At 38.6% G+C, this 12,921-nt stretch overlaps 1 protein-coding gene across 8 annotated transcripts in view; it reads right to left on the reverse strand.

The window, feature by feature from the left end:
• The window catches only part of RALGAPA2 (Ral GTPase activating protein catalytic subunit alpha 2), a 322,541-nt gene that overhangs the window by 163,839 nt on the left and 145,781 nt on the right, over window positions 1-12,921 (reverse strand). For all 8 annotated transcript variants that reach the window (XM_042980989.1, XM_042980987.1, XM_042980988.1 and 5 more), the window contains 3 exons: window positions 11,642-11,835; window positions 10,687-10,785; window positions 10,293-10,448 (listed from right to left, as the gene is read on the reverse strand). In XM_042980989.1, the coding sequence (XP_042836923.1) occupies window positions 10,293-10,448; window positions 10,687-10,785; window positions 11,642-11,835 (449 nt within the window). The remainder of the gene's footprint in view (window positions 1-10,292; window positions 10,449-10,686; window positions 10,786-11,641; window positions 11,836-12,921) is intronic.

Consider the following 12,921-nt stretch of genomic DNA (forward strand, 5'->3'; position numbering starts at 1 on the left):
TGAACAGGACACCTGGTTAGAAAGGGCCTCTGGTGGTGAGCTGGAGTCTACCATCAGTCCCTACTCTGGAAGTAAGACAGCCTGACCTCCCTCTCCCCGCAGGCAGGGCTCCAGACATTTGAAAGAAGGCAACTCCTCACCACGCAAGCTGTTCTCTCGCCATCCTTCCTCCTCTCAGTCACTTGGCAGCGTGCACAGGGGAGCACAGCCACCCCAACTCCTCCCTGCCTCCCTGCCTCCACTCACACTTGCAGTGCTTCAGGCTCTGTGACTTCAGACCACACCACTCATTCACACTGGGCTTCCGGACCAAATGCACCTCAGGCATTTGTCCTGGTAACTCTGAATTAATGTGATGGCTCCATGCTTGAGTTCTTAAATTGTTTTTCTTTTTTAAAAATAAATTGAACCCTATGAAATCGAACCCCACTTTTGAAAAACAGTCCACTACTGGCAATTTTAATAATGTTCCACCTAAAACATTCGCCTCTCTTTAATCTCCCTGGTTAAATTTTTGTAGGGTTTAATTTCCCTGGTTAAGTTGAGACAGCTAGTCTTTCATTCTTGTTTGATTGCTGGGTTTTGTCATTTAATTTACATAGGCTGGCTCTTCTAGTCTGGTGTCATCAGCACAGGTACTATTGTAGGGCAGGGTTCCCCCAGCACAGCACTATTGACACTGAACCGTAAATTCTTTATTGTGGTCCTGTACATTGTAGAATGTTTAACGACATCTCTGGCTTCCACCTGCTAGATACCAGTGCATCCCCTTCCCCTCTTGTGACAACCAAAGTATCTCCAGACATTGCTCTGTGTCCCTAGACGGGACGGAGCAGCAACCACCACCACCCCTGGTCCCAAGAATCATTGTTCTAGGGTAATGAATGATGGCTGCATCACCACTACAGAAAGTTCACGTCAGCCCTGCAATTAATTGATCGTTGGGGCCAAAGTCTCAACCAGAACGGTTCAGCTCAGCTATTTTGGTCATCCAATCTTCCCCATGATGCCACATGGATTTAAGGAAGTCTTCCTTTTGTTTCTAGTTTCAATCAATCAACATATTTATTGAGTGTTTATTCCATCTGGGAAAAGACAAGATGCACTCCAGTGAGTCTACTAAAGGAGATTCTGGTGACTTGGGCCTTTTAGAGGCCACAGTAGGGTTTCCTTCCAAAAAGAGACCTCAGGGCACAAGAGAACAATTTTTTCTACTGAAGGATGTAGGTCAGCTTATATGCTTTACCATATGGTAACAGTTTAGTAAGAACAAAATCTTTCAATTTTCCACATACACTGAGTTGCTATTATATTGCATTTTTACGCTTTAATTTATTTTGTGTAGCATGTGCTTATTAAACACATATGGCTAAACTCGTATTTAAAATCATAATTCATATTCTTCACTGATAGCATTTATTTGAAAGAAAGTCTTTATACCTTTAACTCCAAAAAGGGAAATCAAAGAAAACTCAAGTCTCTGGCCTCAGGTAAACCTCTCCCTCTCCAGGTCAGCCTCTGCTGCTATCGTCTTACACTTTTTAAAGCTGTGAAGCAGGCTCACTGCACATGTGTTAGACCTCCTAACTGAAGCCTCTCCCATCTGTTACCTTCTACATATTTCTACTTTCCTTAACTGCGGTGTATGAGGGGTAAGTGAGCTCAGTCTACAGCTTAATGAAAATAATTACTGGTTTTACAGCTGTGAAAGAAAAGAACAAAATGCTCCGTTTATTATTTTGGTTCAGTCATCTGTCTTAAGTCTCCATGGTCAGTGATAGCTAAGCAAAGTTATAATAAAATTTTCTTTGGTAAAACTTGACTAATCTATGGCTTATACATTCTCATGAAACCGTATGGGAAACACACAGGAACCAGTGGATGTTACTTGGTGGTATAACACTAACTATGTGATCGAGTCTACATTTTATTACTCTGAATTTGTACAATAAGCACATAATAAGAATTATTATTAACTTATTAATACATGTCAGGAGACGGTTCACATATATCACCTATCCTTGTAAACATTATTCTTCCATCAAAACTAAGTCAAACTTACAGTTTTAGTTTATTTATTCCTGTAGTAAACTCTTCTATTCAATAAAATCCCATTAATTAAAAAAAAGTAAATTCAAACTCATAAATACTATTTTTAGAAAAATAAAAGCTTTTTTTAAGTGTCAAAGTGCTTTCAAAAACAAATAGTAACAAAATTAGCTAACAAAAACGTAAGGTAATAGAGACCTTTAGAAAATCTAGGTTAATAAGCATAAATAAATTTGTAGTTTGGACATTTGTAGTTCAAATTCCAATAGATGATATGATATGTTCTCTTAAGAGGAGAGGAAATGTGCCTGGAAATCTTTCCAACACATTTCTATTTCCTAACACCTACCTCAGTGTATTCTCCATACACCTGTTTCACCTGACCTTGTGCTGCAGTGCCCATGACAAAGAGAGGGGTCCCATCCTACCTTGCCCCCACTTTTTCTCAATTCATCTTCCTGCCTTTCTGAATTAATTTTTGCTTTGAGATATAATGGGAATAGTGCCAGCAGGCTCTATCTTCTCAGGCACTTGCCTCTCAGCACTATATCCAACCTGTCTGCAATACTTTCTCTCTCTCTCTCTCTCTCTCTCTCTCTCTCTCTCTCTCTCTCACACACACACACACACACACACACACACACACACAGAGAAGTATACACATTACATATATATGCACATATAAATAAATAAGTTTATTCACACAAACGCCATCTGTTTCTTAGTCCTTGTGAGGCCCTCATTACCTTGCCTTTGGCTACGACAGCAATTCCCTTTCTGTGTTTGTTGCCATCACTCCTTCCTGACTATAATCCATCCCACGTAACCACTATGGTTTAGGCTTCTTAAAATGCTTTTTTGGCAATGTTGAGTTTTGTGCTTCAAAACATTCAATGGCTCCCCATACCTATGGGATGAAAATGAGGCTGAATCAAGGTTCCCTACAGGGCTGCCTAGATTTATGTCCATACATTATTTCCAAGCACATGTCTGGCACTACACACAAACCACTATGGTCACTGTTCCTTGAACATGGCTTGAGAAGGTCTGTACCTCAGACATGCGAAATTCCATCCTGCTTCTCATCCTACAGTTTAAATCCTATCCATCCCTGAAAAGTCTGCTCAAAACGATTCCACCTCCTCTGTGAGCTGCTTTCGAACCAATTCGGCTACAAGGGTATTCAACCCAGTTCAATTCTTATAATGTGTGTACCACTTATTTGGCTCTTGCACAAGCTGAATGATCCTGTACCTACTCACTTACGTGTATCAGACCGCTGTCTACACCCTTAGAACCTGACTAGGTAGTTACAATGGTGAGAAAAAATACTCAACATGTAAAGATTATCGAACCTTTTGCTATCTTCAGGAAAAAACAATGTGACCCTAATAACAAAATGCCTAAAAATAGATCAGAGGATCCAAGAATGCTCAATAGGAGAGGGCCTGAGAGGTCCTCTAGTCCAACTCATTCATTGGTCTCGTGTGCTCAGGCAAGGGCCCCATGGCCAGTGGGAGATAATGCTGAGTCTATCTCCCAGGTCTGTCATCTCCCAATATGTGGTCTGTCATCCATAAAAGTCAAATGTTGAATATATTTTGAAGCTACCTTATATCATTATGTCTTAGAAGATGCATTTCCCTGTTCTTAAAAACCTTAGGAATAAGGTCTGGGATTAGTCCTGTTTCTACTCACTGTACACCCTATAGTTTTAAAACATTGTTTTCAAATGAAACTTTTAAGTTAGCCTTCTAGAGTTCCTCCTCTGATATACACCAAGGTTACCATTTAATCCCCTAAACATCAGTTAGACCTTTAAATTTATAAATATGCAGTTTATCTTGGTAGCACTGACTCCAAATATCAAGAATTTAAACCTTGGTAAGAATCACTTGCTGTAGAGAATAAGTGCCTTAAAGGTTTATTAGAATTACTTCCTTGGATATGAGATAAACAAGGTTCCTAATTTGCCATCTTAATTCTGCACTTTTCCTGAAATCGAACACTCATTTGTTTAGCTTTAAATATATTTATAAATGTATGTGTATCCAACACACGGTTCTAGTTATAAGTCTAACTTTTCAGCAAAGAATAACTCTTTGTCTGAGAAAAGGTGATGCAATTATTACATATCACTGCATGATACAGGCTGTCTGGGGTTATTAAAAGAGTCAGGTATGGCCAATTTACAAGTATCACCCCTGCACCTTGCTTTCATAGCTCACTGCTGAGTCTTATGCTCATTGAGGGGCCCCTTGGGATCTTTTTACAAACGACTGTTTATTATTATATTATTCCATCATATACCTCAGGAGAGGAGGTTGTTACATCCGTTAAGAAAATCAGGAGCTATTTTGACTTCTAAGAACATTACTCCATATACGATGTTTAAAATTATGTTTTCTGGTATGGCAAAAGGTTCAGTAAAACATAAAGTTAAATAAAAGCAAAAGGTTCCTGAAACAAGTGAAATATTCTTGGCTACAAAACAAATGGCTAAAATTAAGGGAGGGCAAAAAGAAATGCTACAAGTGCATTTAGCGACTGAAATATGAACAGTTTTGATCACGTATCACCAGCACCCAGCATGGTAGCATGCAGAGCGCTCCCTGCCTGAGCCACGTTTTTACTTGCAGACAACAGAATCCACTCGGCTGAGATGAGGACAAAGGGTATTTATATCAGGGCACTGGATGGCTTACAGAGTTTCTAGAAGTGCCAGGGAACCCAGCATGAACGCTTCATGTCCAGGAACAAGGTGGTGAGCAGAAACATCCAGCTATACCATAGAGCGGTTCCAGGAGAGCTACTGTCTGCCCTTGCTGCCATGACACAGGTGCCTGAGCAGAACCCCCGTGACAGCTGCCGCTCACCACTCCCTATGCGTACTTTCCAGAACCACCATGTAGGTGCCCCTGTTGGACAGGACCATAGTGGGTGTCAACCCAGCCACAGGAGCTGGGGACACGCAGAGTTCAGCTTTTTAGTTCCCATCATACAGATGGCACACTGGGCAGGGTGAGGAGTGGGTAGAAAGTGAGCCAGTGGCCGATGATTCTGAATCCCAAGAGGGTTAAATCAACATTTTACTTAGGTCTGACCCACAGCAAGGGGAGAGGATATTTCTCCATCTGTTCTGAAATTCCACAATGCCTAATTATATCTTTTAGTCAAACGAGTATGTTCAAAAGTGAGAAAATACACAGGGAAAGAAAAATATTAACATTTTACGATAACAGAGTATGTTCTTTTCCTCATACTCTTGTCATTACAAGGGCTCATGTTTACTGAGGGCTGTTTTGTCCAGGCTCTGAATTGAGTACGTTATATATTTTAGCTCCACAAAGTCTTCAAATAACCCTTATGGTAAGCACCACAATTACCTGCATTTTACATATAAGGGGAGAAAGGCATAGTGAAGTCAAATGATAAGGTATAGCCAAGGCTGGAGCTCAGACAGGTTGTCTTGAAGCCCATGCTCTTAACTATTACACTATATCATACTATATTACACTAAATCATGACTTTATCCTGTTACAATTCAAATTTGTCACTAGATGGTTACCTCAGGGCTGAAAAATACACATTTTTCCACCTCAGGCCCCATGCTTTTTTGTGCATTACAAAGTAGGATAATACAAAATTATAGATGGAAATGACAAAGACCTATATTTCCCAAAATTTCTATATGCAAATTTGCAATAATTTTACATTAATGTAGGCTTTGCACTTAAAAGAGAATTTAACTTTGATGTGTAACAAATTACATTAAGACATTAAATCTGTAAGTCATTGTTAAAAAATAGTTTGCTTATTTTAAGCAAAGAAAACGTTCCAGTCTTTGATATATGTTCTTAGAAACATGAAAATAAAATTCCTTTCCTCAACTGTCCCTCTCCATTTTACACATATTGATCTTTCCATATGTTTTAAATAACGATGAAATTAATAGGAACTGTTTTTAATAAATCTAAATCATAGCTCATTTCATGTCCAAATATTTTGGGGAAGACTGAGGTGAAAAAGCTGCTGAGGCTTTAGGAAAAACTAAGAACAACGAGGAACAGCTTTAGAAGAGCAGTTGAAAGATGGTGAGGAGCTGGGGAGGCAGCTGTGGAAACCTATCTCGGGTTGGAAGTGGGAGGGCGCTCTAGTCAGGAGGAGTCTGAGGTGGGGGGGACCAAGGCTGGAGCCCAGGTAGAACAAGACAGAAGGAGGAAGGAACAGAACAAACAACTGTCTGACAGGCCTGTTAGCTGTGAATCAATGGGGAAGACATACCCTGTGGAATAAACCACGCCTTTCCTGTGAATTCTAACAGCCTTTTTAGTGTGTGGCATTGGGCAAAAGTTCTTGATATTTTTTGAACCTTTGTTATTTAAACAGTGTGTTATGATATTTATCTAACTGAATTGCAGAGACAAACCAGTGGGAAAACATCACGCAGGTGCCAGCACAGAGTCTGGCACGGTGGGAGTCGGGGAAATAAAGACCCTCTACCCTCACCAGCCAACCAGATACAAAGGAGCTGGGCAGAAGGAAGCCAAGTGGAAGACCCTTCACAGGAAGGCTGGGCAATCAGTCCCACAAGTCACCCCAAATTTTATTCATGATGTATAGTTATTTTGAAAGTCCTTACAATCCAAATTATTTTCTTTCTAAACCAGTAACAGGATCAATTTTTTTTTAATTCAGAATGGAGGAAAAGTACAGCTATTTCAAAGCATTTTTTCAATCATACTAATAAAACTATATGATTTTTCAATCATACTAATAAACTAATAAACTCAGACTACACATGAACTTGGGAAAATACTACTTGATAAGGTCACTGTTTTAGCTATTAAATTATTAAGTTAATAGACTAGCTAAAACTGGTCCAAACAAAAACGTTGGTTTGGAATGTGATGCATTTTGGCTGTTCAAAATGTATTACTATTAATATTTGAAATACAGAAATGACTATATTTGTTTTCATAATGAATTGGCCACCATATTAAATGTAACCATGGTTTTATACGATTGTATCATAGAACACAGTCTGTGAGACATCTATTTTACAAATAGGTTTTTAAAAAAATTTTTTAACATATATTTATTGTTGAGAGACAGAGAGAGACAGAGTGTGAGCAGGGAAAGGGCAGAGAGAGGGGGAGACATAGAATCTGAAGCAAGTTCCAAGCTCTGGGATGTCAGCACAGAGACTGATATGGGGCTCAAACTCATGAACTGTGAGATCATGACCTGAGCTGAAGTCAGATGCTTAACTGACTGAGCCACCCAGGTGCCCCACAAATAGGTTTCTTTAATTAAAAAAAAAGTTTTCAATTACTATAAGGACCCATAGGTCTGGAAATAAAAGATTTTTAACATCTTAGAGCTTATTTCCACTTCAACACTTTTTTAGTCATTGCTGACATAATTTTGATACTCTCATATTTAGGGAAGCATTTGTAAAATGACTATGCCACACAATCATGCTCCCAGGGCCATGGGCCTTGGGGCCATTTCAAAGGCCAGTGGTGGAGGGTGAGCTACACAGTGAGTTATGCAGGCAAGTGTGCCACCCAGAGGTGAAAGGAGGAAATTCACCTTGGATTTTTTTCTAAGATAAAACTAATAAATGTTAGAACATTTTAAATTATTTGCTATTACTTACCTTACTAAGAAATAAGGAAGATTTTTATAAGGTTCTCTCTGCAGGAACAAAGTCTTTTAGCACCGGGCTAGTGACTTTTTGAGAACTCTCATAAGAAGGAAATGGTACTAGTCACAGGTGCACAGTTCATGGATTAAAAAACTGAATTTAACTGTATTCTCTACAGTAAGTGCTTTCTTGTTTTTTTATAATTAATGTAATATGTGTTTCCAGAAGAACATATAAGTTCTGGGACAACCACCATGATCCATTTAGGCATGTGGACCAAAAGTTAAACTAATTATCAGAGACATTTCTTACTTAAATGAGAAAAGTTTCTTTCATTAGAAGGTTTTCTGTGCAATTTTCTTCTGGAAAAGAAACAAGGTTTACTTACAGTAAGTAATTCTTTTGGCAGACAGTCAGGGCTTCTCAAATATATACTAATAATTGTTAAGGTTGCAGGATACAGCCACTTCTATTAAGCACACATAAAAATTCAAGCCTCTAATGGCTAGACAATAGGCTGATTATAAAAGAGATTTATGATATCCCTGTTTTGTCTTACAAGTCTGGATGTTGGGATCACTTTTAGTAACAGACCAACATTTAAGACTTATGTATTTTACAATGAACCACAAAAAAATCAAACTCAACTGAAAACATGACATATATTAAAATGGGAAAATGATTTTAAGTATAAAATATGAAAACTCCCTTTTCTACCCTGTAAAATCATATTTTTTAAATAATATTTTGGGTTCTCAAAGTCTTATTTCTTCTCACTTGATCGTTTCATTTCCACTCTGATAGACTTTAAAATAGAAAGATGATCCTAAATTTACATACATTTATGTTACTTTCTAGAAAACTCATTCCAGGAATACCCCAGTGTTGGCTGCTGACTTCTAATTTGTTTTTATTAATTGAGAAAATTCTACAGTTGATTGTTATTTCCAAGTAAATTTTTCTCCCTGCAAAATCTTAGCAAAATACTGCTTTACAGTACTGTGTTGTTAACTAAGCTTTTGTCTCTTCTGTCACTGAGGGATCTCGTCATGATCCGTGGGAGTTAATTCTCTTCCCTATTTATACACCTCAATCTTCCACCCACCTGAAGCTACGTCATTCTGTGAAAGACGCTTCCATCTGCAATGATGGCTACAGATATCTGAGCACAGGACACAAACGGCTCTACTTTCGCACCTCTATTTCTGCGTTTATTTAGGAAATCAATGAGACCGTGGGTACAAGTCCAGCCTATCATATAGGGATATCCTCCATGCATTGTTGGAACGGGCAGATACGACAAAGACAACCCAGTAGGCCAGTACAGTTACTGCTTCAGATAAAAGCTCAATGATGAAAGCTCCAGGGTGTTATCAGGGATATATTGCGAGAGTTTTAAATAGGGCTAAAGGGTCGAGAAGCTTCAAGAAACGCGTTCTGAAGCAACAAGGGAAAACTGGCTACTCAGGAGACTGACCTCTTAACACATACCCTAAGTTTATCATCAAGGTCTGTGTGTCCGTATTATACTTTCAAAGAATAAAACAGAAACACAAAGGATGACTGCTTATAGCTCACGAGTGATTCAAGTTCAGTGATGAGTAGCTACAATTTCAAGGGTAAGTGCTGAAACATTCTCTATACCTCTTATTGCTCAAGAAGACCTAGTGATAACATTCAATGCTTTGAAATTGCTTAAATCTCTCCTCTTCCAGTATCCTGCTCCCAGTGCCATCATCTTACTGCTCATCATTTTTAAATTCTATATTCGTTTGACTACTTCCTAATTAATCTGTCTCCAGGCCCAACCTCCCACTCTACACTACCACTGTTACATTTTCAAATCCATTCGGATTCCAGAATAATCCTTGGAAGGAGTCCAGAATAATCTCTGTGAAGTACAAACCAGTCATATCACTCCCTTGCTTGACATTCAGGCAGAGAACCAGGACTCTGGGTGTCCCTGCTCCCCTCCTTGCTCTCTGCCCATGGGCAAGGGTAGGGAGGCGTGGGACTAGCCATATCCTTCCTACCCTGCACATCCAGGATCTACCAGAAGGGGCTGTCACTACTGACTCCTCTGACCTTTCTGTTTCAACTTAACCCACCAATCATATTCCTTTGGGAGAAATGAGAATGACTCCTCATCAAGAAATGTCAGGACCCCTAATTTACGCATGAGGTCTTTTACAAAAATATCCTAACTACTAAAATAATACTTTTCAAACATTTTTAAATGATCACAATGATTTTGTTCAAATAATATCTAATGCAGAACCCCAACAAAAAGTGGCTGAAACAGCATTTTTGAATTTGACAACATAAGCTGAAGCTAAATCATAAAGCACTATGTAAGCCACAAAATAAAGTTCAAATTTGGTTGGCGTAATGCAAAGTCAGTGGAGAGAAGCAGGAATGTGACAGAATCTGATTTACGTTTTTGAAAGACCAATGTGGTTGTTGTGTAGAAGAGCTGAAACTACTGAAAATTTCAACATGTTTGATGTCTTTTCATGAACCCTAATTTAACCTGCAAATAGCGAGATGCACTTTCCACTTGGTGGGCTACCGTGATAAGGGAGTCACAGAATACCTGATCCTCGCTGGTTAATCCCAGGTGCATCACAAGGTAAAAATGCACTAGGAAGTCCCTGTTTGGCAGAACGTCCTGGCGTCTGGTCATCATGGCGCAGATCAGTCTGTAGGCTTGCAGTTTGCCTTCCTTATATTCGTTTGGCAATGTCGTCGCCTGCCAAGGAGATGAGGTTTAAAGATTTAATCAGCTCCAGATGCAGAGCATTTTGACATTTCATTTACTTCTCAGTATTCCATAAGAGTTGTTTATGAAGACGAAGGATGCAGTTAGTGGCTTTAGTAAGATTCAGCTTGTCTTCAAAACGTGCAGTCTTGGCCAATTACATTTTTTAAACTCAATTTCAGAAAGGAAGAGGAAATTGCAATAAAGGAATAAACACATATCCACTTGCCTTAAATAGCCATGATGCAAACATTCTGAGTGGTGGGATCAGCACCGGTGGAGACGGAGAAGACTGGTTATCCAGGCTTATTGCCAGATTATCCCGTATCTAATTCACAAAGAGGAGAATTTTAGGAAAGGCCACACATAGTTTATCGCAATGATATTTCAATATTGTGTTCCATGGCCAAATAGCTACTTCTCATTAAATTTCTACATGTTGAGCGAAAACCTACAATATGTACAAGTTTTTCTTCTATCATGAGATCTACTGCCATTTTAAATTATGTGTCTCACTTACTGTACATGGTTTTAGATTTAATACAAAACTAGGGCTTTGTTTTCCCTTGAGTGTTAATGCCTCAAAACATCTTCAACTCCAAATGATAAGGAATGGCCTAATAAGTTATACTGTATAAATATGAATCACATTTTCTAAAAACAAGAACAAAATCCAAAAAACTTAATAACCTGGGGAAAGCATAGATTATAATCAAAACCCAGAATGAAAACTGTATGTACTCTAAGATTCTACTTTTGTAAAAAATATGTTTATCCACAGAAATAAAACTATATATTTATACTGGTTATCTCTGTGGAATGGTGATGTAAATTTTCTTATTCATACTTTTCTACATTTTTTAAATCTTGTACAATAAAACTGGTATCACTTTTATCAAGAAAATAACAAAAACTACTCAATACCCTACCCCTTAATATCTTACAGTAATATTCTACATACATATGCATTAAATGAAATAGCTCTTTTGCATTTATGAAATGACCAAACTACAAGTTATTTATTATTTATTCTGTGACAATCAAACAACTTTGTCTAAACACCGAATATATGTTCCAGATTACATTCAGTAGTTGACTGCCAACAGGGTTTTGATGTTAAATCAATGATAAATGATAAGTCAATTTTCCCCTCTTAGAACAAAAGGGAATGTGGCAGGACGTACCTTTGCTAGCTTGTACCAGAGTTCATAGAGATGGCCAAAAACTTTGGCATGAATCTTGGGGGACTGGATATTATTCACATCCCCGAGGATTCCCAGGACTCTTCGCCATAACACAGCGGCAGAGTCTGGGTGCCAACCGGTAAGGTTCCCTCCAGCAATTATACTGCAGTCATCTGCAAGGCACTCACTGCTATCTATGGAGGAAAACATGTCTGTAAACACAATCTTGATTTCATCATTACAGCCCTTTCTCTTCAGTGCAAATCACTGATGCTTGACAATTTATGTATTCAGGGTAAAATAATTAAAGATTAAAAGTGTGCAATGGCTGATGATTCCAAAGGATGGAAAAGCAGAATCAGTAAAGAAAGGTCAAATGACTTTTCATTCTTCAAACTAAAAGGGCAACAACCTAGAGATGAGAAAAAAGTTCCTGGAGATCCTGTGAAAGGTTTTATACAGCAGAGGAGGGGAAGGAGGAGAACCCTGAGCAGGATTGGTAGGGAACAGGGCCATGAAAAGTAGGTGGCAAGGGACAGCCTCAATGCTGGGGTGATATTTGTAGTGGCTGTTATTAACTCAGGCTTATTGGGGTATAATTTGTTTACAATAAATTTTACCCTTTTTAGACTCAAGGAGTTTTAAGGAGTGTATACAACCATGTAACTGTCACCAAAAACTGCCATGAAAATTAAGATACGGAACAGCCTCATCACTCCAAAAGTTCCCTTTTATAGTGAGTCCCCTCCCCTTATTCTTTGCCCCTCACAAGTACTGCTGTTTTCTTTTCCTAGAGTTTTGCCCTTTCTAGAATGTCATATAAATCCTACAGTATGATAATGGTGTGAGTGGGTGGTGTAGGTAGCGGTGTGGATGCCATCACCTAGCTTAATGCATGTGAGATTCATCCATTTGGGGGCTTCTTATTGCAGGTTAATCTTCCATTTTATGAATATACCATAGTTTGTTCATCCATTCACCTACTGAAGGATATTTGGATAGTTTCCTCCTGTTTTCAATGATTATAATAAAGCTACCATAAACATTTGTGTATAAGTGTTTGTGTGAATGTATGTTTATAGTCTATTTTGTAAGACCAGAATCACAAAATGGCAGACAGTATTTCTTTGCTTATTTCTTCCTTTTAGTGGGCCATATCTCCTAGTGGTGCTTGAGAAAGGGGCATGTCCCTATAGATCTCTAAGTGTTTGTTCCCTGACTTGTAGTCCATAGTTTGGTTGGGTATAGAATTCTGTGATGGAAATGCTTTGCTTCAATTT

The sequence above is a fragment of the Panthera tigris genome, chromosome A3 (assembly GCF_018350195.1).
Source record: "Panthera tigris isolate Pti1 chromosome A3, P.tigris_Pti1_mat1.1, whole genome shotgun sequence".
In the NCBI taxonomy this organism is placed as follows: Eukaryota; Metazoa; Chordata; class Mammalia; order Carnivora; family Felidae; genus Panthera; species Panthera tigris.